The sequence below is a fragment of the Talpa occidentalis genome, unplaced genomic scaffold, assembly GCF_014898055.3.
Source record: "Talpa occidentalis isolate TD23 unplaced genomic scaffold, MPIMG_talOcc4v2.1 talOcc4.13, whole genome shotgun sequence".
NCBI lineage: Eukaryota > Metazoa > Chordata > Mammalia > Eulipotyphla > Talpidae > Talpa > Talpa occidentalis.
In genome coordinates this window covers 98,715,459-98,741,690 of record NW_023601322.1, presented here as the reverse complement: position 1 = coordinate 98,741,690, position 26,232 = coordinate 98,715,459, and the positions used below count along the sequence as shown (strand labels likewise).

The 26,232-nt window shown below is 39.1% G+C and overlaps 1 protein-coding gene across 9 annotated transcripts in view; it reads left to right on the top strand.

The window, feature by feature from the left end:
- The window catches only part of GSTCD (glutathione S-transferase C-terminal domain containing), a 104,278-nt gene that overhangs the window by 41,947 nt on the left and 36,099 nt on the right, over positions 1-26,232 (top strand). For all 9 annotated transcript variants that reach the window (XR_008551568.1, XR_008551567.1, XR_005124790.2 and 6 more), the window contains 3 exons: positions 18,100-18,215; positions 18,360-18,404; positions 20,131-20,259. Coding sequence is in view for 6 of the 9 variants with exons in the window: in XM_054694581.1 (XP_054550556.1) it covers positions 18,100-18,215; positions 18,360-18,404; positions 20,131-20,259 (290 nt within the window). In the remaining 3 variants the exon portion in view is untranslated. The remainder of the gene's footprint in view (positions 1-18,099; positions 18,216-18,359; positions 18,405-20,130; positions 20,260-26,232) is intronic.

Here is a 26,232-nt window from a genome sequence, read left to right as displayed (position 1 = left end):
GGTTAATTTGGTATGAAGTGATGAGCTACTTTCCCTGCTATGTCCCAAAAAGATTTGTTTATACATTGAGAATTTGTGAAATAAACAGAAAGCTAGCATCTCAAAGTATTTTAATCCTTATTCTATATGTTTTGTTACTTGTGTTCTTGAAATAATAACATTGAAGACACACCTTAACTAAATGACATGCTAGAAAAGACAAAACAGTAAAAAGATCAGTGGTGCCAAAGTGGGAGAGGATGGATGGAGGGATGAGTGAGTATAGCATAGAATTTCTAGGGCAGGGAAACTGTGCTATATAATACTAAGCAGCAGATACTTGTCAAAGTACAGAGAATGTTCCTTGTCAGGAACAGACCCTACTGTCAACTCTGGACTGTGGCTGGTGATATCATGGCCCTGCAGGCTCACTGATTATAACAGATGTCCACTGGGAGTGGGGGCAGGTGTTGGTCATGGGGCAGGTTGTCCAGTTAGGGCCAGAGGGTATATGGGAACTCTGTACTTTCTGCTTAGTTTCACTGTGAACCTAAAACTGCTCTCAAAAAAGTATAAAAATCCCACATCTTATCATCATTTCTGTTTTCCTGCATTGCTGGAATGTTTAACAGCTTTGTGATCTATAGAGTGCCTTCTGTCATTAAACATGTCCTCATCAGCAAAATATATCCAGGCAGTGACCAAAGCACTGGAATCTTTCACATTTCCAAAATTTGTGTTGGATTTTTCTTTTTATTCCTGTGTTTGCTTTTTTCAGTTTATCTTATTTTCTTTCTTATATATTGTGGTTATTGGTTACTTGATTTCTTGGATCCAGTGTTTAAGTAAATTTCCTCCATGCTTCTTGTTCTTTAGTACATATTTTTTTAAAAGATTTATTTATGCATACAAGAACTGGGGTATAGGCCAGAGATGCGGGGGGGGAGGGGGGGGGAGGGGATTCACCAGAGACAGAGTGGGGAACAAATCAGGTAGATTGACTGAAATACACTGCTGAGGGGAGCAGCGGGCGAGACAGGAGAGGTCTGCTGCGCCATGTGGGTTTCTCCCTGGCCTGTCGGGGATTGAACTCGCTTTGCAGAGACTGTGGATTGCTTCATAGTGCAGTGCTTAACCCCTTGCACCACCAGGGAGGCCCTGGTACATATATTTTTAATAAAGGCTCTACGCTTTATTCTGACACCTGCTTTGACTATATTTCATACACTTTTTATATACAGTTGTGTTCTCATTGTTACTTGTGTTGGAATAGTTGTGGTTATTGAGTAATATTTTCATCCTAGAGTTATTTATGGAGTGCTTTCAATTTCCAGGTGTTTAGTGTTTGTTTTGATGGCTTTGTCTGTTTATATTGCATTGTGATTAGAAACTCTAATCTAGTGCATGATCAGCTTTGTAAATGTTTGCGGGCACTTGCAAATGCGTATTCTGTCTGAGCCAGAGACAAAGCTCATATCTGTGTATGAGTTCATTTAAAAAGTATATCTTAGATTCTTTTGAAACATCTAGAAACATTAGGCCTGTATCCCCTTGGCAACAACCTGCTAGAGCTGAATGGAAGCCTCTCCCCACATACACTTGGTTAGGAAGATCATATACTCCTATAGCCCCAAATTAGCAAATACTGAGCCATTGCTCCTGGGGAAATACAGAATTAAATTCCTGAAGCCTGTGGGCACAGTGTTGGAGGGCCAGTGCATATTGTTATGTATGTTTTTATTTAAAGACACCTTATTTAATATGTCTTGTGATTGACTATCACTGAACTCGCAGCCAGTGTACTAGCGCTAGCCTGGCACACGTGTATTCTCTGTGGGGACATCATAGTCTCCTCACACTAACACTCACAGCACTTAAGCAACACACATGGGCCTGAGGCACAAAAATAGGAAACATGTGGCTTAAGACACGAGTTTGCAGAGCAGAGAGAGAAGATAGCATGTCTCCAGGTTCAGCCCAGCTGGAAACATTTGTCTGGGTACTCTTACTCGGCAGCCCCTATACATGTCCACAAATGTTATGAAACCACAAGTGTTGATTTTGAGGTTACAAATAAGTCCTAGTGAGTGTGCTAATTCGCAGACACAGAACTTTTGGTATCAGATTTGGAGAGGCTATGCACAGCAGGTTAGCACCTGTCGCTTTCTTATAGTAATTAGCTTACTCTGTATCTTCTCTCTCTAAACTTTCTCTTCCAGGAGCTATTCCCTTTGGCTTAAATATATGGACTCTGACACAGTCCCTCTTTCTTGTACTGACTAGCTAGCTGTATGGCTTTGAGCAAGTTGATAAACTTTCCAAGTACAGTATTCCCTCGGCTGTAAAATGGGAATCATGAAGGATATTCCCCCATTGTAAAAATGGGAATAATGAAGGATATAACTTATTAACCATAAAATGAAGATGATGTTATGAGAATAAATGCTATGTAAGAGCTATTTAGACTAGACCCAGGCATATCATGCTGTTGTCTGTTTTTTCCCTTCCTTTCCCCAGAGAAGGTGAATATACTCTAAGCACTGTTCTGTTGTCGTCACTGGTAAATGTAGTGGTTTAAAGAATTCTTAAGCCATGACTGTATTCTGTCAAAACTTTGTAAATACTGCTCCCACGTAATGCTGGAGAATAAGCTGAGACCACCTGGTCTTTTCTATATATTTAGATAACCTGTCATCCTGCCTTCTGCTATAACACTTAGAGATGAAACACTATATTTAAGTTCTCTTTTCCCCTAAGGATACTGAAAGACAGTCCCTAATAGTGATTAATCTCTCTTCATTAATTTTGCCAGAGCTGGTTGGTTCATGTCTGGTTTTTGTTTGGGAAAGTTCCCTTCCCTTAAGCCAGTATTTCTTTGAATAAATTTTTCATTCAACTTTTTCTTTTCTCTTCAGTAACTTCAAGTTATCCATATTGACTTTTCATTGTCTCTTCTTCATATCTCTTTAACTCTATTCTCCTTTCTTTTCTTGCCTTTGAGAAGTCGTAGTCCAGTTTTTTTGTACGATGACTCTTAACATTTATGGTATGGTGCTTGCTGTAATTGGTGAAACTGTATGAACCTTACCTTCATGAAGGCAGAATGTCTGGAACTATGTAGAACACATCTGTGACGAGGAGGTCAGCCAGAGAGTCTAGTCTCTCGAAATAGGTGGGCAAACACCACCCTCTAACGTGAAGAGAGTAGAAGCAGAAGGGCAGCTGCCTATGTTACCGAAGGCCAGGGGCTGAGCTGGGGCTACACTGCGGAGCTCTTTATTTCTCACAATGGTTCTGTCAGATGGTGATTGTTATATACATTTTATAGAGGAAAAAGCAAGTACTCAGAAAGATTTGGTCGCTTGACAAGGTAAGACAGCTCACAAATGTAAGCCAAACCTGCAGTACTAGGCCTTTTGTTCCTCCCATAATGCCCTTTTATCTCACAAGACAGTACACATTGCCCCTCGAAAAAGCTCGAATTTAGTTTCCAGTCATCTTATTTTTTTCTTCTTTTGGCCCTATACTCAAATTTCACTGGCTGGGGTCCAGGTCTATGGGGAGGAAAATGAAAATAGAGAACTTTATTTTTTTTTTTTTTTTTTTTTTTATTTATTTTTTTTTTTTTTAAATATTAAATTTTATTTTTATATTCCCCCATACAATTGCAAACGCCCCATTCTGACCCCAATCCTTCCCCTCCCGCCCCCACCCCCCAAAAAGTGTCTCTGGTTCATAGTTTTTTGTTGATTTTGATTTTCACTTTCTTATATTCATTTTCCTGGTCCCTTATTTAAGTTTTCTAGATTCCTGCTATGAGTGAGACCATCCGGTATTTTTCTTTTTCTTTTTGGCTTATTTCGCTGAGCATGATCCCTTCCAGCGCCATCCATGTTGCTGCAAATTGCATGTGTTTATCTTTTTTGAATGCTGAGTAATATTCCATGGTATATATGTACCACATCTTCTTGATCCAGTCATCTACTTTTGGGCATTTGGGTTGTTTCCAAAGCTTAGCTATTGTAAACAGTGCTGCTATAAACATAGGAGTGCAGGTGCTCTTTGGAATTGATGTTTCTGTGTCCTTTGGGTAAATACCTAGGAGTGGAATTGCTGGATCATATGGAAGCTCTATGTTTAGTAGGTCCAGAAATCTCCACACAGCTCTCCATAGTGGTTGGACCAGTTTGCACTCCCACCAACAGTGCAGAAGAGTTCCTTTTTCTCCACATCCTCGCCAACATTTGTTGTTGCTAGTTTTTTTAATATGTGCCATTCTCACTGGTGTGAGATGGTATCTCATGGTAGTTTTGATTTGCATTTCCCTGATTGCAAGTGATGTTGAACATTTTTTCATATGTCTGCGGGCCATTTGCATTTCCTCTTCAGAGAAGTTTCTTTTTAGCTCTTCTGCCCATTTTTTGACTGGATTATTTTCTTTGTTGTTGCTGAGTCTCATCAGCTCTTTGCAGATTTTTGTGATCAGTCCTTTATCATTAGTGTTGGGTGCAAAAATGTTCTCCCAGTTGGTGGGGTTTCTCTTTGTTTTTGTTATTGTCTCTTTTGCTGTGCAGAAGCTCTTTAATTTGATGTAGTCCCAGCTGTTTATCTTTCTCTTCACTATCACTGCTTTGGGTGATGTGTCTGTAAAGATGTCTTTGATGTGCAAATCCCGTAGTGTTTCGCCTATATTTCCTTCTATGTATTTTATGGTTTCAGGTCTTATGTCTAGTTCTTTAATCCATTTTGAGTTGATTTTTGTGTATGGTGTGAGGTAGTGGTCAAGCTTCATTCTTTTGCATGTAGCGACCCAGTTTTCCCAGCACCATTTATTGAACAAACTTTCTTTGCTCCAATGCATAGTCTTTGCTCCTTTGTCAAAGATTAGTTGACCATAAATCTGTGGGTTTATTTCTGGATTTTCTATTCGATTCCATTGGTCTGTATGTCTGTTCTTGTTCCAATACCATGCAGTTTTGATGATTATGGCTTTGTAGTATAGTTTGAAGTCTGGGAGTGTGATGCCTCCATTCCCTTCTCTTTTTTTCAGTAGAGCTTTGGCTATTCGGGGTTTTTGGTGATTCCATATGAATTTCATCAATAATTGTTCTATTTCTTTGAAGAATGCCATTGAGATTTTGATTGGAATAGCATTGAATCTGTATATTGCTTTTGGTAGGATGGCCATTTTAATAATGTTTATTCTTCCAATCCATGAGCAGGGGATGTCTTTCCATTTCTTTGTGTCTTCTTCTAGAAAATAGAGAACTTTAAAATAAACATTGTAGCAGCAAGAAGTCTCTTGCCAATACCTAGTGAGTGAGAGAGAACTATAAAAAGCAGACTGGATGTACTAATTGTAACAAAAATAATTAATATACATCTCTAAATCTCTGCAGGCATTATTATAATACTGTGTTTGTTATAAAAGCTGATGTTCATAAATATGACATTTCATATTTTTAAGAAATATGTTTGGTTGTAATAGCAAAAAATTCAAAACATTGTAATTGACTATCAGTAGGAAAATAACTAAATTATATTGTGGTTCCACAAGTAAGTACAGCTTCATGGGTCAGCAGGGATGAAGTTTACAAACAGCAAAAAACATGTTTCATAAAAATATGCATAATTCCATTTCACTAAAGGTTAGAAATATTCACAAGTAAATAATATGGTATTTGAAAACACATATCTATGTGGCAGAATAGGAGGAACACCAGTGTAATGGTAAACACAGAATCGGGGATCACAGGGATCTGAAGACAGGAGGTGACAGGGTGGGTGTGTCTGCAAGCACATGTGCACAGCCCTGAGAAAGTCTTAGTGGCCTTCTTCTTCTTAAGTGAGTATTGGACACCACCCTGTGTATTTTGTCCTCAGTATCAGTATTTATAGCATACATATACAAAATCCATGTGTATTTCAGATATATTTAGTAACAAAAGACATTTTGATTCTGAGGAGGATTATGGTTCAGTTGTCTAGAAATTTTCAGTCATGAGAAATATCTCCAAAGATATCAGATGATTTATTGTTATTAACAAACATGATCAGATAGCTATATCAGGGAGTATATTTGAAGTAACAATACTTTTTATATAACTGCCTAAATAAGCTCCTTTTTATTGGAATGTTGGGTTCTATGTGCATAAGATGGCTTTAATAAGAAGGGTAATTTTTGAAGAAGTCACATCCTTTAAGTTATGGTATACTCTGTGGAAACCTATCTTTTAATATTTGGGGTTCTTTAAGTTAATCAAGGACAAAATTTCAGAAAAAAAAATAACGTAAAATTCTAGAGAGACTGTCACCTAATTCAGGTAATTCACATGTCATATTTCATGTTAAGTTCTGATGAAGGTGTTTTAGAATTTTGTGGGTGCATTTTTGTCCTCTACTAAAAAAAAAATCACTAAGCATTTGCATTCCACATGTTGCATACTATAATAATAAAATACTTTTACTTCTTTACATTAAAACCAAGTGATTGTTTTTATTTAAATTACACAGAATAAACTGTATTATTAGTATAATTAAGGAGGGAATTTTCCAAAATATTTATTGTGAAAGAGGTGTAAGGAAAAAATCTCTACCTACTTGGAATATATGGACAAATTTTTGTTAAAGGTTAAAATCAAGCCAGAAGTCTCTTAAAAATTAAATTATATGAAGATTTAGGAAGCTTTCTCTATTTCCCCATTGTGTTTGTATTTTAATTGCTTTGTAATCCATAATTAATACTGTAATGTAGATTGGCATCCATGATTAAGAAGAAAATTCTCTTTTCATCTCCTGCTCTTGAATAAACGGGTTCAATTTCCCTCTGGTTAAAACTCAAAAGGCAGAGTTATTTTGAAAGGTTTTCAAATATTTTTCTTACAAGATGATTTTTTAAATTTCATCTTTAATTTTAGGAGGAAATGAAATATTAGATTCCGTTGTTTTTTTTTTTAAATTGCTTTTTAACTAGTGGCTTGGGAACAGTACATTGATGCCATCTATGAGGGCCCCTCTTTATATGCAAAATGCTTACTTTTCTTGGAAACTAATCTCCTTAAAAGCTAATAACCAAATCAAACAATGTACCCTTTTCAGTGCTGAATAAAAATAGGTCAGGAAGGGATTAAAATACTGGCACTGCACAAAAGTGAAAAAATGAAAGTTTTACTCTTTCTGAAGCTCTGCCTTGTTACGTGAGAATTTGTACATCACCACTTAATTCAGACCCCTCCTTCCGCTGCCTCTTGCTTGCACTCAGTGTGTAAGCCCTTATTGTTCATGTGTGTGTGACATTGCTTTCTAAGTTTTCCCACTGCTTGCGTTAGAAGTGACTGTCAGTCACCACTGAGCCCCTCCAGTTTGCTTCTCTGTAGCTTTCATCAGGGAAGAGGCTTGAGTGGAATAACATAATACTTCTGGTTCTGCTGGTGTTTCTCCTTCACTCCCCTTTCCTTTCCCTCAGAGTATCTGATGGTCCCCACTGTGCCCTGGGTAGTTTTAGGGTCCTTAGTACTTTAATAGGTTCAAAAAATGTTTCTGAAAACCCACTGGGTGCAAGGAAGTATGGAGTCCACATAGAGGTGGATGAGATACAAGGCTGTCAAATTTCAATGAGAACACTTAATACACCATTTACTGATAGCTGCAATTCATATGTAAGTGCCACCCATTCATGCGACAGGTGACACTGGAGACCATATCAGTTTTTGAACCTCTTGTATGAAAGAGGAAAATAGAAGTTAAAATGTGTACCTTTTCTAACGACTTACATAGGTAGTTCTTAATATAGGAGATCGTACACCAAGTAGTCAGATTAGCACTACCTTATAGGAGGATTCCAATGAGTAGTTTTGTATGTTTATGCTGTTGTTACATTTGGCCAGTTAACTGTATGCATTATCTCCTCGTGATCTGCTTTTTTTACTCTCAGTGCTTCAATATGAAAGGATGGCCACATCTACCTTTCTCTGCCTATAAAATGAGTGGATTGAACAATGAGTTCTAGGGTTTCTTCCTCTTTGTGTAGATCTCTAGTTAAGGAAGTCCAACTTTAGTACTAATAACCCTTAAATAGCGTTTTCCTGGTCAACTTAGTACATAACTGTTTCACATCAGATCCACTGTAATTCACGAAAGAAAAATAGGAACAATCGGAAGAGTTTCTACATGACTCCACCAGTGAGTATTCCAACATACCAGCTCCTGTGGCACTGCATCCCGGGCACTGCCCACTTTATACCTCAGCCTTTTTCACTGTGCACTCGTATCTCATCCCCTCATGCCCTCAATCAATTTTCTCCTGGATCATTCCCACCAAATGCTGAATGCTGAAATGACAAAACTGCTGAAGCCCCTTCATTTTAAAAAATCCTCTTTTGCCCTACTTAGCCCTATAGCTACTACCCCATTCACCTCTCCCCTTGAAACAAAACACCTTACAATTTATGCTTTTATCTTCTTGTCTCCCACTCTCCTTCTTTCAATCTTCTATTAAAAATTATAAACCTTTGTTTTAAAAAGTTGCACAAATATACAATGGATTTCCCTGTAGCCTTCATATATTTGTCAAATTTTAACTATTTTGTCTTATTTACCGTATTTCTTTAATATGTTCATTCTTCTTGAAACATTTGGCATTTCCTTTATAGGCTGTGACATTTCACCCCAAAATACCCCCTTGTGTATCCACTAAGAACAAGGGTGGTCTCCTCTATGATGGCCACCCAGTGATTACACACAGGAAACAGCAGAGTGCTCTCATCAAATACACTGACCACATTCAAGCTCTCCCAGTTGCTCTCACTTTTTCAGTATCCAGTGTCCAGTCAAGGATTATGCATTGCTTTTAGTCATCAGATATCTTTAGTTTCCTTTATCCTTTAGTGTCCTTTATTCTAAAACCCTGGCCTTTAAAAATTTTTTTTTAGAGATTTATTTTATTTGTACAAGAGCCGGGGTATAGGCCAAATGTGCGGGAGGGTGAGAGAATTCACCAGAGACAGAATGGGGAACAGAACAGGCAGACTGATGAAACACACTGCTGGGGGGAGCAGTGGGCAAGACAGGAGAGGTCTGCTGCCCATGTGGGTTGCTCTGAACCCGGTAGGGATCGAAACGGCACTGCAGAGGCTGCAGACAGCTTCACAGCACTGCGCTCAACTGCCTGCACCCTTTAAATTTTTTTGTCCAGACATTTGAAGCAGTGTGAACCTATTCCCCTAACTCATCTACAGTGTTGTAAACCAATGTTACCTTGAATTAAATAATAAATTAATTAAAAAATAAAATTGTTTTGCCTTTTATGAAATTGAGTTTTTTTTTTTTTTAAGGATCTAGGATAGTTATCTTGCAGAATGTTCTCAATTTGGCCTTATCTGCTTTCCCTATTAGAAGGAACCAAAACTATTTGGCATGTCCACAGTGAAATGACCCCTGGACATCATGGAAAACACACCAAGTTGACGCTGTGCCCTGAGCACTCCGTGACAGGGAGTACTTACCAGCTCACACATCATTTCATGATAAGTTTGGCCACTTGGTTAAGATGGTGTCTGTTGATTTCTCCATTATGAACATACTGATTTCTCTTTATAATAATAAATAATACTAGGAGCTACTTTGAGAATATCTTGTTTCCCCTCCTCCCAATCATTTTTCACCAATAGTCTTAGTATCCATTGATAATTCTGTGCAAATCAGTTATTGCTATGGACATTGTAAAATGCTGATTTTTTTTCTATTTATTTTATGCCTTGTGCATTTCTCAGTTTTCTGTTTTCATCTTTCTTGAACCCATATTAGTGAGACTTCTTTCCCACCATTCCAACAAAACTGTTGTCAAGGTTACCAACAATTTCAGCTTACAAAATCTATTGGACAAGTCTTCCTTAGTATATCAGTTGCCGTTGACAAAGATAATCATTCCCTTCTCCTTAAAATGCTTTCTTAGAAATTAATAAAAACCCAGAGAATGAGTTGTCAGTCTCCTTTGCTGGGTTGTTCAGCTCCCCACATTGAAACATTGAACAGCCTCCAGATTTAGTCTTGGTTCCTCTCCTACACCTCGACCTTGGTGGCTTGATTCTTCTAACTGCTGTGGTCTGAAAGTCTGGAGTCATATTTGACTCCTTTCTTTTACCCTGTGTATCCACTATCGGCAAATTCTGTCAGTTCTGTTTCCTAAATACACAACAAACGTCATGACTTCTCACCTGTCACTGCTCCATCCTCAGTCTGAGCAGCCATCAGTCTGACCTTGACTACTGCAGAGTGTGCTAGTCAGATTCTCTGCTTCTGTCCCTGCCTGCCTATAGCTAAGCCTTTTTCAAATCAAAGCCCAAAATCCATTCAATTCAAGTAAAACCCCAAGTTCTTACCTCGATGATAAAGTCTTACATACCCTGACCCCTGGCTACTGCTTTAGCTTTCTCTTCTGCCAGTGTCCTATTTACTAACTCTGCTTGTTATCCTTTGTCTTAAAAACTTTTACCCCAGATAAGAGGGGAAGAGTTCGCTTCATCACTTCTGTCAGCTCTTAAATGTTAGCTGATTGAGAAGTTCTTGCAGATGGTCTTGTGTGAACAGGCTGTGTCCCTAGTCCCTGTGCACTGATGTTTGTTGGTGCACATCCTCTGTGGGCCCCTCCTAGCAGTCAGGACTGCTATTTCCCTGCCGCCAGAACTGTCCCTAGCACAAAGTAGTCATCTAATAAATATTTGTTAATTGGCTGTTGTAATTCCTCTTGCTCTCTTCTATTGAGGAAAAGAAAGTAGTTTGTTCCTACTTCCAGGAGAAGTCTTAGTTTTATAACAGCTCTTTTTTCTGAAGCATTGTTTACAGTTTTTCAAAGTAACTCTAGGGAAGAAATTGTTTTTATGGCTTGTATAAATTAATGGGTTATTTATAATTTTGTTTTGCTTATTTTTAAGCCTAATATGTTTTTCTCAATGTTTGGATATGCTTCCTTAAATAAGGGAAACTAAAATTCTCCTCTGTTAACCTAGTGTTATTTCTTTCATTATGTTTGAAAGTATAAAACCTTTTGCTAAATCGTCCATTTATGAAGTTTAAAGCCCACCAGTACAGCAGTATTTACTTTAATATCCTCTATAATCCTCTAGGAAATGTACTGTTTTCCATTAGCTAATGAAGGGAGAAAGTTCTGATTCTTTTTATTACCTTGAAAGAAAAAAAAACTAATCACATATTTATAAGATGAAACTAATAGAAATCAATGAACTTTTTTAATTTAGTTTTTTATTGAGGTAATGATTTACAAAACTGAATGTTTTAGGGGTAGAGGTTCACACTCCTTCAGATGCATGTCATCATGCCAGACCCATCACCAAAGCCCCCATAATTTTCCATCAGAGTCTACTGGACCCCCACCCCCGTTGCCCATCACCTCACTTTCTCCCTCTGGTAGCCTCAGTTCTGCAGTCAGATTCCAAGAATTTGTCTTTGTTTGGTTTTGTCTACTCCTTTGCTTTGTTACTTCCACATACGGTGGAGATCATCTAATATTCGTCTCTCTCCTTCAGATTTATTTTGCTTAACATAATCTCCTCCTCTTCCATCCACATTATAAATGTCATGTTCTCTTTTTATAGCTGAATAGTATTCCATTGTGTGTGCAGACCACACCTTCTTTATCACTCATCTGTTGTTGGGTACTTAGGTTGTTTCATATCTTGGCTATTGTAAATTATACTGCAGTGGAGTGGAAGTGCTTATAGTAGTTATATTTTTAATATTTTTGAGAAACCTCTGTGTTGTTTTCCCTAGAGACTGGGCCAGTCTGTATTCCCACCAACAGTGTAGGAGGGTCCTTTTCCCCACATCCTTGTCAACAGTTGTTGCTTCTGATCTTTTTTCATATGTACCGTTCTCAAAGACGTAGGGTGATAATTGTGGTTTTGATATCCAGTTTTCAGATGATCAGTGTGATGAGCATTTTTTCCTGTGCCTGTTGATCATTTGCATGTCTTTTTTGGAGAAGTGTCTATTAGGTCTTCTGCCCATTTTTTGATTGGGTTATTTTCTTTTTGTTGAATTGTATGAGTTTTTTCTAGATCTTGGATATCAGCCCCATTGTCAGATTAAAATGTGCAAAGATTTTCTCCCATGGAAATTGATGAAATTTTTGGATCAGTCACCATCTCCTGGGATTCTTGTTCTGTGTTTGATTTCTCTGTGTATCACATGTGCTTAGGTTTGGGTGTTGGATTTTGTTAGCATATTTTAAGCCTCAGTTGTGGAGAGAGGAAGATGAGAGATATCTTTGTAATACCAAAACTTTATCCATCCCAACTTAATTCAAATGTATGTCCAGATTCTTATGTTCTGAGTTACGTTCTGAACTGTTTTTAATGATCCGAATCTCGGAAACCTTCGTTTAACAAGTACATGTTGGAAATGCTGTGATGATGCTGGCTGGCTGGCTGTTTTTGCACATCTACACCTGTGCTACCCACAATCAGCTCTTGGCCGTTGTTTTTGCACAAAAAGCCCAATTAGAATATTAGCATTTATTGGATTTTAACATACAGTGATCACCAGGGTAAGTCCTGAGTAACTTTTAGTTTACTAATTAAGACCATGTATGCACCTATGCTTCAAACCCAGCATTCCCATTTGGTAACATTTTCCTGAAAAATTGAATTTACTGTACCTTTCATGCTGAATTTGAGGTTAGAACTCAGTATCAAAATACAAAAGAATGATGTTCATTACTAATGGAAACTTTTCTCATGTCAGAAATATAGATGAAACATATCTTTGCCACACAGGGAGGCAGCATATGCATACAAAGTAGACAAAAGTACTGTTTTTGCTTTCTAAAAAAGACATTAACTTTACTGATATTATTTAACTAATTGGCAATCTTAGATATATTGGGTCCTGCTCAAGAATATTTTGCTGATAAGGCTTTGTGATTCCTGGGATGACCCCCCAAGAGTACAGACCCTGGGGTAAAATGGCAGGATTCAAATCCTTGATCCATCGTGGAGTAACTCAAGTTCCTTTATTATTTTTGATCAAATTCAGTTATTCACAAAGTGTAATATTACCAGCCTCATTAAACTGCCCTGACAAAGGATTGAAGCAATAAATGTAACATGCTTAGTACATCTTAATCATTCAATAGTGCTAATACCAGCCAGTGAGAATATTCATTTGGTGATTTTATATGTGGTGGTGGGGAGGATACATATACACTATAAGGGTCATCCTCAGACATCTCTAGACCCTCCCCACCTGAAGACCACATCAGTAGTCCCCTTGACTGGCCTGGTTTTTCATCTTTAGTCCCTAAGCTGGCTTCTGGTCCCTCAGATCTCTGTTCTGTTACCTGTTCTGTGAGACCTTTTCAGACTACCAGATCTCAAATACCCATCCAGTCAGTTTCAACCATATTCTACTTTAATTTTCTCCTTGTCATTTGTCACTTGATTTAATTTTTTTGTTGCTAAGCTCCCTGCACTGTAATGTAAGACTCTTCCTTGTGCTCCATGTATCCCAGCACCTTGATCAGGGCCAGGCATATGTATATAGTAAGTGTAAGTGCTTAGAAAATATTTGCTAAATTTATGAGCTACTCTGTAGAGGTAAGAATGAAGCAATCAGAGATACAGGTTGAAAGAATCAGAGAAAAGGGAAATGGTTCAAAATTCCAGTTTAAGAAAAGTCAGCTCTGCCTCCTTTTGCCTTGCCAGGCCGTGAGCCAGTGTCCTGGACACTGCCTTTGAGGGGCTGCCTGTGAGGTTGACGCAGTCCCTGTGCAACTTGTGGTGGATGCCTTGGAGCATCAGCTCTTAGTTCTGTTGACCATTTCTATTTGGATTCCTGTTGTAGTGTCCAGCACCACCTCATGTACTGGTAGTGCCCTCGTAAGTACTGTTATTTGATGGCAATCCTTACATGCCCCATGTTAGCATGTCCCACTGATGGTCCTTTGATGCACAGATAACTGGCACAAAGCTGAGTGTGTCTTTAAACACAATGATTTCATTTATAAGTCCACCACTCAGGTAGCGCTTGTTTGGGAAAACTTATCTGTTCACACAGCCTCTTGGGGATTGTCTTACTAAAGCAGCTTGTAGTGTTCCAAGAGCAAGTGTCCGGAAGGAAATGGAGAGGAAGCTGCCAGAGCAGCAAGCACAGTGTGGTCCCTGATTCACCTGTCAACTGTCATACAGGTCAGAGTCAAGGAAGCCGCCTCTTCATGGGGGCACTATGTAGTGACATGGTATTAATATTATCGAAGAATTGGGGGCCTTGTTTCCTTACGTAGTTACCATTTTCATTATTTTCATTGATATAAAATATATTTTAAAAGTCACAAAACCTGTGAGTCAGGTTATTGTAGAGATTAGAATACTGAATGCACACAAGAAACGTTTATTTTAAAATAACTTGCCTTTGGAAATTGATTTATTTTAGCTTACCATTTTGGGTTACTGAAGTATTATTTAACCCAAGTGTTGAGATACGCATCAGATTGGAAGCCAAATGGAGATTACTTGAATGATCACAAGAAGTTAATGCAACTTCAAATACATTACTGTTATTAACTGAAACCTCTGAAAAAGAAGAAGAAATAGCTTAACTGTTTCTTAGACTTGAGTTTTTTGTCCTAATACATTTCACTTTGATCTTATGGGCAACTTGGAAGGTATTTTGAACTTTCTCGTTTTTTTAACAAAATTGCAGAGTAAACTATCTTTATTTCGTGTGGTGTAAATCATAGTTGAATGAAATGAAAAGGTGTGTGTTCTACTAACTCTGGGTTCTGGTTATTCTCAAGTAGCAATCTTAGAGAAAAAACATTATGAGGAATAAAGAAGGGCTTCCTAATTTCTACTATTCACTGTATCTAAGCTCTCGTATGAACAAAGCAGAAGCTTTGATTGGGAAATAATGAGACTATGCTTTCAACTTTTGTCCTTCGACCCAGCCTCTTGCCTATTTTCTAGTTACTGGTTTTCATCAAAGACAGCCCAGAGCAGCTACAGGAGGTGAAGGTTGATGCCGTTTTAAGTCTGCGTCTGCTCTACCATAGCATGAAAGATCTTCCCCATCCATTTTCATTTCTTTCCTCCTGGATAATCCAATTTTGCAACAAATTGATTGCTCAATCTCCCCATGTCACTTTTCTATAAAATGAAAAAGGTTGTTCCAGTCCCAGGGTGGGGAGATGGTCTCTCTAGACAGAGTGGCACTAAAAGGTCACCTCCCTATACAAGTGACTGATGCCACCTCCAAATGACGCCTTAGGATGCAGACAGAGTGCTCAGGTTCTGGACCTGATGTGTCCTTTGTGCTGGCAAGCCTGCTCTTGGAAACCTTATTTAGAGCGAAAACTGAAATAAAGTTTATGAGTGATTATGAAGAAGTAGTTGTTTTTTCCTAAGATGTAGTTACTAGGGAAAGTCCCTGCTAGAAAGCACCAGTGTCCTTAAACTTTCCCCTAATGGGACACTAACTCTGAAGTTATGAAAGCACAGATAATCAGAGTCATCTGTCTGAGAAACGTAGATCATATCGGAGAAAAGACTGCGCCTGCAGTGAGAATCCTTGCGTAGAGTCCCACCTCACACCGTAATAGCCGTGTGTCTGAGCAAGTGCTAGGTTTGAGCCACCGCCTAAGTCTCAGTGTTTTCATTTGAAAAGAAGGATGATGTCATCTGCCTGACAAATCTGCAGAGTGCTGAGATCAGATGAGATTTCAGATATGCAAATGCTTAATAAATTGCAAAGCATTGTATTAACAGAAATTATTACTGCTCATTTTAGAAACTTTGATGAAAGATACGGATTTTTGTAAGTTATCATTGTTAAAATGTCACTAAGAGCATATTGTACAGTGTGGTTAATAAAACAGGTTCTCTAAGTTCAAGTGTTCTGTTCTAATTATACAAGTACTAATTCATTAAGGGTGGAAGCCAAGTGCTACACTTCTTTGTGTCCCTAACTTCATCTCCACAGTCCTGGGTAGGCCAAACTGGCCAGTTCCTTTTGTTGGTTGAATGATTAGATTATTTGTGGTTTGTTAGTTTCCAATTTAGAGAGGGATAAATTGGCCTCTTTTAACATTTTGAATTTGTAATTAATTATTGAGTTCTCTGATACTATTCTAGAAAAGCTGTCAGAGTGAGTGAAAATACCCTCACACTGTCTCACTGTTAGAAAGCTAGGTAATTCTAAATGTCAGTGGAAATATGGTACAGACCTTGCTATTAGTTATTCCATTTTAGAAATGTTCTTTGCTTATCGCCTTGCTCTTAAGACATAATTCTTCTTGGCTCTCTTTAATGAAAATCCTTTGGCCTAAGACTTGTTAAGAGACGTCCCCACGCAGGGCAGAGCCAAAAGTGCTTGTGCTCATGGCGCTGCTGGGTCACTGCCTTTAATGACAGCATTTGCGACTCTAGCTCCCACAGGAGCCTCCACCTTCCTGCTCCTCGTCTTTGTGCGTATTCTCGCTCCTCCAAATCAAAATGACACTCGTAAAGTAAGAAGGTGGGTTTCTGAGTGGACGGCTAGGGGAATGCGCAGATGCGGATGCCAAGCGCAGCTCACGGTTCTCCACAGGATCTAGACGAAGGGTATGGAGCCTCTCCCTGTTCAATTTTGCTTGAAAATCGTCATACTCATCTCATACAAGGATGGTTATGCACAAAGGCGGGGATAACCTTAAATTTTTCACAATTACATTAATAGAGAAAAATGAAAATAGCTCTTTTAAAGCTACATGAGACTGCCTTCCCAAATGAAATCACCAGCTAAATGCTCCTCGTGTTTAAAATTCACATGAAGTTGTGTTAGATCATTACCAGTGTACAGACTGGGGTGTGCAGTTGTGCCCACATCATGACAGTAGGAAAGGATTCAGGAGTTCTGGTGTATATGGTCAGAGGAATACTTACACTATAGAAATAGTGTTCATGTGCTGAGTCGGGAAGGCTCCACATGTTATCTACAAAGCCGTGAGTGGACTTGTGGGTGTGGCTGAGAATGCATATACACAAAAATACTACCTCTGAATTATGAAAGAATGAAGCATTTTTTTTTTTCCTAAGAGGTCTTTCTTAATCTACATCTTTTGTTTTTTTCCTAAAATAAAATTTTCCATATGCTTTTATTCACATTGGGAACATAAGAAGGAAAACAGAAAAGAGAAGAAGAGAAAAAAAGTCATGCTATTTTTTTTATGAAAATGAAGCAGGGAAACCTTGGTATCTGTACCTTTTTGATCAAGCCCTAGAAATTATCTGGATTTTTCCTTTCATCTTTATCGCCAAAATCTATTCTTATTTTTTCTTCATCTTGCTGCTATAAAAAAGTACACTCAAAATATGTAAAAACAAATAACTTCATTCATTTTTCTGGAGATTTTTTTTTTTTGGACTTGGCTAGTGGCTTTTGAAAGGGAAGTTGAGATGTTTTCATGCGTCTAGGCCCAAGGCATTTGGTACTTGGAAATGCCCTATCTTTAATCTCTAATTGCATTAAATTTCTGAGTCTGACTCATGAAGAGAGGAAACTTCAAAGGAGAAATGGGAAAATCCAATTTCTCTCTAAATACAATAACCACTGATATATTTCAGACGTGTGACACCTATGTTCCAAGTGTTCTAACCAGAGGAATTTGGACTTCAAGGATGTGCCAGAGATAAGAAAAATGTTTTCACTTGTCAAAGATCTTTTCTCTCCAAGGAGATATAAGCAGTGCATTGAAATTAGGTAGTTTTCACAACATTTCTCAGAGAGGGGTAGAGAAAAGAGACTTGCTGTTAAATTTTATTCATGCAGTAAACATTTGTTGAATACTGACCTTGTCTATCATTCTGAGCCTAATGTTTCACTTACTTTCTTGGGAAGACATTTTTATAAGTTTTTGCTCAATGGTTATTGAAAGGAAAGTTCGATGGGAGTGAAAGTGGGAGTGAGCGATCTCTGGGTTCAGTTCTCTAGTCTCTCATCAGAGTATATGGGAAGTGTGATTCCCTTATGTAGTCATCCCTCCCCCTCGTATGTGGACACCATGTTGTACCTGTACCTTCTTGGTCCCTCATAACACAGAATGTTTCATTTCTTGTCTCTTGTCTTTCTCAGGTAAAATGTCCAGTGATCGAGCTTTGAGGAAGCAGCAACAATTAAACAACCTGGTTTATGTGGTGACAAATCAGGCCAAACCTGGTGACCGAATTGTGGATTTCTGCAGTGGTGGGGTAATTATATCCCTCCTTTTATTCTTTCTAGCCTTACCAGCACTGTGTGACTTTACCTTACATTTATGGCAGTGCTTTTATTTGGCAAGATTGCTGTCCTGGAATGAACAGCGGCTCACTTGTTGCTCTCCCTGCCTATTTCAGGGCCACGTTGGGATCGTCCTCGCGCACATGCTGCCCTCATGCCAGGTAAGGTTGGCTCAGCAGCCCCGAGAATTATGGACCATAATTTATGTATTTATAGTTTGTACAAAGTTAGGGCTGTTGGGCCTCCCCGGTGGCGCAGCGGTTGAGCGCTGGGTTGCGAAGCTGCGCGCGGCCTCCGCAGCGCCGGTTCGATCCCCGGCTGCTCCCCGGCCACCGAAGGAGGGTCCCACATGGCGCGCAGACCTCTCCTGCCGCCCGCTGCTCCCCTCAGCAGTGTCCTTCGGTCCTTCTGCCTGCTCTGCTTCCCGCTCTGGCTCTGGTGAATTCTCTCACCCTCCCGCGCTTCTGACTGTACCCAGTGCATGTATAAACAAAACAAACAAACAAACAAATAAATAAAGCACGTCTCTATAAAAAAAAAAAAAAAAAAAAAGTTAGGGCTGTTTTTGGTCTTCTGCCATATTAAATGAGCCTGTGCTTTTAAATATAAATTGAACTATGATAGATTCTTTGCTTGCAAGCTCTGGAAGGTGCCAAATTATAAGGAATCCTGGGAGGGACATGGGTGTCTGTGTCACGATTAAGGAAAACAAGAGTTTCATGGTGAAGTGAGGAGAGGAAAGCTCAGAGAGGAGGCCTTAGAGAAGCAGTCAGGATACATGTCTTTGTTCCCTTCCTGGAAATGCAGATGCAGAGACTTTGAAACAGGTCGTTGGAAGTCCTGACTAGAAGAACAAGCTGCAAAGCTTTGACACCACTGTGCTGTGACAGGTTTTTTGTGCAAAGGGATCCATGATTTCTCCATAAAGACAAGTATAAGGACAAAATAAGGACAGAACTAGGAAGGATAATAATAAAAGTGACTTCTGCCCTTTTTCTCCATCTCCACCAATGATGGCTCCCATCATCCCTTGGGAGAGAGATAATACCTTGGCCTGGATTACAGTTAGTCTCCTAGTTGGCTGTCTTGCCTCTTTCTTGCCCACCCCAGTCCCTACTATAAATTGCAGCAACTGATCCTGTTATTATCACACATGATCTGGTCCCTGTTGAGGTCCTCTCTGGCCTCATTTCCACCCTCCACACCCTGTCCTCCACCCCACCAGCACCATCACACACATTGTGTCCCATATCTACCAATTTTCTGTTCTCCAGACACACCAAACTCTTTCTCACCTTGGGTTTTCAAACATGTTTCTCTGCCTGAAATGCTTCCTTGTTTCCCCAACTAATTTCTATTCATTTTTAGGCATTCCTTAATATGTTGCTTTTCCATAAACACTTTCCTGAGTTAGCCAGTCTGAATTCTCCGTAACACATTATGTGTCTTTCATTAAATACTTACATCATGATATTATAATTGCCCATTTCATTGACATCACTTAACAGTCATATATCACTTGGCAACGGGGCTCCTGCTGAGAAAGGCAACATTAGGTGATTGCTCAACTGTCAACAGCCTGTAGTTACAGAGACCTGGCATTGTCCACTGACATGCCTAGGCCTTGTGGCATAGCCTGTTGAGAACACCATCATTTAGGCAGCTTCTTCATGAACTGAGCCATCTTGACACATGACTGTGTTGTAAGTTTCAGGAATTCAGGACCTTATTCATTTTTGTACCACATTGTCTAGTAGTCTTCCGGGGACAGGATAAGTATCTATGTAATATGTTCTGTATTATTAAAACTATGACATATAATAATAGCTTGCCCTAATGTCTGAGTTATGTTACTGAATTTGCTGTTGTTTCCTGGATAAATTCTAGGTTACGTTAATAGAAAACAAGGAATTATCATTAATTCGTGCTAAGAAGAGAAGTGATGAACTAGGTTTAAGCAACATTTGGTTCATTCAAGCAAATATGGAGTATTTCACAGGGATGTTTAATATTGGGGTAAGTAATCAAGCAATTAAATTTCTTTAATTAGCTAAGTAAGAATAAATATATGTGTAGAATAAATAGAGGAGAAAATTTATGTCTTTTTAAAGGAAGAAATGTGTAATATTTGTTCTGTGTTCCCTATAAAGTCTGGCATATCTGTATGTGATAAGGGATATCATGTAGATAATGAGTGTCTTATACATTGTACATCATAGCATGAAAGAGAGTATGTCTCTTCCTCTACCAGGTGAGAATTTTTCTTCTTCACTGCCTATGTAACATGTAGCAAGTGCTTAAAAATAGTTACTAATTTAAAGAATGAATTCTAATTAAGATGACTTCCCTTGGTTTAGTCTGCATTTTTAAGAGATAGTAGAAGGGGAAAAAAAGCCAATAGAAAAAATGGCATATTAACAACCTGTAAACACTCGAATTGCCTTTAGAAAATATTTTACTTAGGATTTTTATTTACTGGTATTCTTAGCCTCCAAGAGACAGAAAGTATATTGGCTATATGTCTAAAACCTTCAGATCAAGATGTTACTGTTTGATATTACTAAAAAGAATTAAGATCATTGATTCTGCCAGTTCATTTAAAACCAAGATTTTGTGCCTTCATACTCTGTAGATTCTACTTTATTTGAACACTGTCATAAATCTTTCCCCTACTCATTAATCATGTTTGGTGGGTTGTTTGTTTTTTTTTTTGTTGGTATAATGCAATCATTGCTATGATGGATATCTTATGCATCATATAAGCCTTTTGATGCAGTTGCCAAATCACGTTCCTGGGAGGCTGTGCCAGTGGGCGCTCCCAGTTGTGTGTGTTCGCATTAGCTTAGGCTTGTCTGGGGGGGTCGCCTGTCCCGTTTCAGAAGCTCAGACCTTTTGTAGTACTGCGGATTTCTGTCCAGTGAACTTCATTTCTTCAGTCTAGACTACTGCAAATTTGTGGAGTTTGTGGTTTTTTTTCAGCTAAAAAACTTGCAATTTGTTTCTTGGTGCAATTTGTTTCCTGGATTAGTTATCCCAAGTCAAGTCTACACAAAGAGAAGTTAAACTATTAAGAAAACTATTGATAAGGAAATTCAAGAAAATGTAGACATTTCATACAGAAATTGAAAATTTCCAGTATATTTGCAACTTAATTTTTACATAAATCTCAAAATAACGGTAAAAGCTTGTCCCATGCATATGTCACATTACCAGTCCACCAGGCAGAATGTGACAGGTAGCCAGACAGACCTGTTTATTCATTGCTGAAGTCACAGAACCCGCAGACTACCAGCCACGCATCTACTCTTCTGTTGATTACAGGTGCTGAATCATACTTTTCTAACACCAACTAAAAAATGCATGTCTTTTTGGAAAGTGACATTTTCTCTACATATCACAATTATATATCCATAATGTTTTTTTCTTTTATAATTACCTTTGTCAAGATATATAGAAAATGAATTAAAATTACTGGGAGGATTAGACCAAAATTAGATTCACTCTCAAGAAAAATAATTTGCCTGGGAGCACTGTCACAAGATAACTCAAACTAAATGCATCAGTGGCTCTAACTCTTGTATGAAAATAGGTTCCATTTCAAATAAGGGTTCAGTTGTCATTTATCTTTGCCTAGTAAATGTGTTTTTAAAATTATATTTCTTTAAATTTAAAAAATTAGTGAATTAAGAAATTTAGGGAGAGAATTTTTAAGTCTTAGCAGCTTAGTTTCCTTGTCTGTTTTTTGTTTGTTTGTTAAATTGAGGTAGAAATAGTTTACAGCACTGTATATGATTCAGCTGCATAAGATCACATCCCCTCAGATGCATATCACCACGCCATACCCACCACCAAGGTACCCACAGTCCTCTACCACAGTCAATCTTGCCTTCTCCCCACTTTATCTTCACCCTCCCCACCCAACCCCCCCTCAGTAGCCTTAATTCTACAGGTATTTAGGGTTTTTTTAATTGACTCAGTTTTGCCTGATCCTTTATTTTGAAGAGAATGTTTTTAGGAACTTTAAACAAATCATTTATAGAAGAATTGAAATAGTAATTATTAGTCTTATGTCCACTAGTATAGCATTAGCAGGTAAAATGAATAAATATACTTTGTTAAGCTAGTTAATTGAAATAATCAAAGGAAACACATCTAAATATTTTTAACGTCTCTCACCAAGGTCTTCCAGCTGCTAACCTACTGTACCTCCCCATATGACCAGAATCAATAGGTAGTGCTGTGTTTGTTCCGGAGTCATTTTGTAGTTGCTGATTTGCTTTGTGTTTAGTTGAGAAATACATTTCTTTAGAAATACAAATATCTAATAAGCATATGTAAACTTTCAAAATCTCTAGTAACTTAATACATTATTACTTGAACAGCAATGATGATCCATTCTAGCTCCTAAAGTCTGCAGGAGTAATCATATATGAAAAAATTTCATTTATATATTATTGCACTGATTTGTTAATGATGTGAAAAATTGTAAATAAAAGTACATAAACATAAGATTTTAACATTGGGCATCCTGGTCTCAGCTTGTCCGCTTATAAAGCTATATATGCTTGGGCAGTGTATTGAAATCCTGTTTTTCCATCTGTGAACTGGTCATAAAAAGCTGGCTCATAAGCTATTGACACAATTTGTATGAAGCATTTAACCAGTTGCCTGGCTCATAGAAAGTGCCCAGTAAATTGGATCTCTCCCAGTGTGATCTCAACCATGTTTAAAAAAAAAAAAAAAGCATTTAAAAAAGGATGGGAGAAAATTTTGTGACTCTGTTGTTTTAAAGGTGATTAGCTCCATATATTGTGATTTTTTTAAATCATTTTAGTTTCATAATATCCCAAATTTAACATATTTATAGTCATAATATAAATAAGTAAAATATAGAAGAAATGTTTAATTTATAGATAGCTATTTAATAATATTTTATATTTTAACATAAAATAATATAGATAGCTTATTTAACCAAGAAAGTTTAATAATGCCCAAAGGATTACTACAAGATATCTGAAAGAATACTGAACATAAAAGATACATTTATAGAGATGATTTTTCTCAAAACAAATATTTAATTAATAAAGCAATGTCTATTGATTGATTTATTCTGATTTTAATAATAATGGCTGGTAATGCCTGAGAAAAATAAAAATCTTGTCAAAACAAAGAAGCATCCAAGAAACCTTTTCCCTTTCAGTTTTATGACCCCAAATTGAGTATGTGTTATAGATTGAATATTTGTGTCTCCTCTACCTACAAGAAAATCCTAACCTCTAATATGATATTATGAGGTGGGGCCTTTGAGAAGTAATAGGGTCATGAGGATGCCCAGTAGTGGGACCCTGGTGAGTGGAATTAGTGTTCTAAGAGAAAAGAGAGCTTACTTCCTCTCTGCTCACTGCTAAGTAAGGCTACAGTGAAAACTGCCACCTGCAGACCAGGAAGGGGCCCTCACCACTTGCCAGATTTGTCCTCATCTTGATCTTGGGCTTCCCAACCTCCAGAACTGTGAGAAATAAATACTGTTTAAGCTGCATGGTCTATGGTATTATTTTGGCAGTAGTCCATCCAAAGACAGTATATATTGATTACCATGCCATTAAAGGGAAATGTACAGGAGGGCGGAGCAACATGGCGGTGAGGAGACGCTGCGAGTAAGATCTCCCATTAAAAAAAGTTAATAGGGAGGAAAAGTGGCAGGTCCCAGTGAGAAGTGGGACACGGAAGATAAACGGGGGACGCCAGCAAACTGCCCGAAGAAGAAAGTTGCCATAAAAGAGGACTAGAAGGGAGGAAAGTGCAGAACCCTGCTCCCCTCCCCCACCCACAGAGGCGGCACTCTCCGACCGGCAGAGAGGAGGAAAACAACAAACTAAAACGACCAACAAGAACAAACTACGCAGCAAGTGGGACTGTGAGTGGAAAGGAACTATTGCAGCCACCACACCCCGTGAACGGGAGCTGTGGAGAACCCTGCAGGATTCACCGCCATGGTGAGCGAACGGCTCCGGGCGCCATTAGAGAAGAACAAAGAGACTCTGGAGGAGACCTGCACTCAGCCCCGGGCCAGCCGGTAAGCTTGTGCGGAAAAGCGGCGCGCTTGGCGCGCTTGAAAAGCAAACGCAGACCTTGATCGCAGCTGCCCAGGTCCCCGCGCCTGCGACCTAGGCTTGCGGGGAGACGCACAGAGGCCCTCACTCACGGGGGTGAAAGTCCCTCACTGAGTAAGCAGGAACCAGGCGCCCAGGCACGGGAGCTGGGTGCAAAAGGCGCCATTCCTGCGCCACTGAACTGGGCTACAGCCCGCGTCCTGGACCTGAGGGCTTTGAACTGAGACCCGGGGCATGAAATTCTTGGCGTGGGTTCTCCACGACGGTGGGGCACAAGGCAGACACAGCACCCCAAAGCTGTTGAGGTTTACCCTACCATTCTCGCTCTCTGTTCCCTGCCCCACGGGGGTGGGGGGGTTGAAAAACAGCCCCCCAAGGACAGTAGGAGAGATCTCTGGCGCCACCTAGCGAACAGAAAAAAAGTCACTAACACCCCATAGAACAGGGAAATTTCTTAAGACTTCTTGAAAAGGGCAGAAGGCTTCTGGAGGACCCAGTGGCCAGCTGGGAAGTTAGCTCACGCCAGGCCCCTTCCAACCAGCAGTCTGAGCCCACAGAGGGAGCAGGCACCCACGTCCGGGGCAGACCGGGCACGCAGAAGAGTGTGCCTGAGACCGGATGCGCAGGGGCTGCGTCCCGCTTCGCCAGTTTAGAACAGGGACATTTCTTCAGTAAAGACTGCCTAAAACCAGCAGAAAGCTCCCCCAGAAGCCAGAGATGGTTCCTGGAGGAGCCAGAGGGGAGCGGAGAAGTTCACCCAAGATGACGGCCAGTCCGAGCAACACAGTGTCCCAATGCATACGACAAATTAGAAAACAGACAGTAGGGAGTAGAAGAACCACACGCAACCTAACAACGCCTCAGGAAAGAAGCACACCACAAAAAGAAAACCACCCTCCAGATTGCAACGACAGTAACTTGGAAGAACTTCTGAGCCTTCCAGAAAGAGAATTTAAAATTGCCCTGATTATAAAAGTGACAGAAGTCATAAAGGAAAACAATGATCAGAAGAAGGAAATTGAGTCCCTAAAGAGGGAAAACAATGGTCAGAAGAATGAAATTGAGTCCCTAAAGAGGGAAAACAATGGTCAGAAGAATGAAATTGAGTCCCTAAAGAGGGAAGTAAAAGAAATGCAAGAGATCAAAGAATTAATGGAGGAACTAAAGGACTCTGGGAAAAGCAATGAAAGCAGAATAGATGAAATGGAAGAACGAATAAGTACTCTTGAAGACACAGAAATAAAAAGAACCAAAACAGAAAAGGAAAGAGAAGTACGAAGGAAAAAGAACGAAGAAAGACTTCGGGAACTATCTGACTCCATGAGGAAAGGAAATATAAGAGTTATAGGAATTCCAGAAGGAATTCCAGAAGGAGAGGAGAGAGATGTAGGAACAGAGAAAATATTCCAGGAGATAATTGAAGAGAACTTCCCAAATGCGAAGAAGGAGCTGAAAATTGATATACAAGAAGCAAGAAGAACACCAAACCTCCATGACGAAAGGAAAAACACAGCAAGACACATAATAGTAAAGCTCCCAAGAATCCAGGACAAGGAAAAAATAATGAAGCTGACAAGAGGGAAGAAACAGATAACATTCAAAGGAAAACCAATCAGGCTGACATCAGACTTCTCTGAAGAAACACTACGGGCAAGGAGAGAGTGGAGGGACATAGTCAACAGACTCCAAGAAAACAGATGCCAACCAAGAATACTCTATCCCGCAAAGCTCTCCTTCCTCTATGAAGAAAGAATATGGACCTTCCCAGACAAAGAGAAACTCCGGAATTTCATTACGAATAAACCCCCACTCCAAAAAATACTACAAGGAATCCTAAAGCCAGAACCTCAGAGGGACGAATAACAACGAAAGAAGA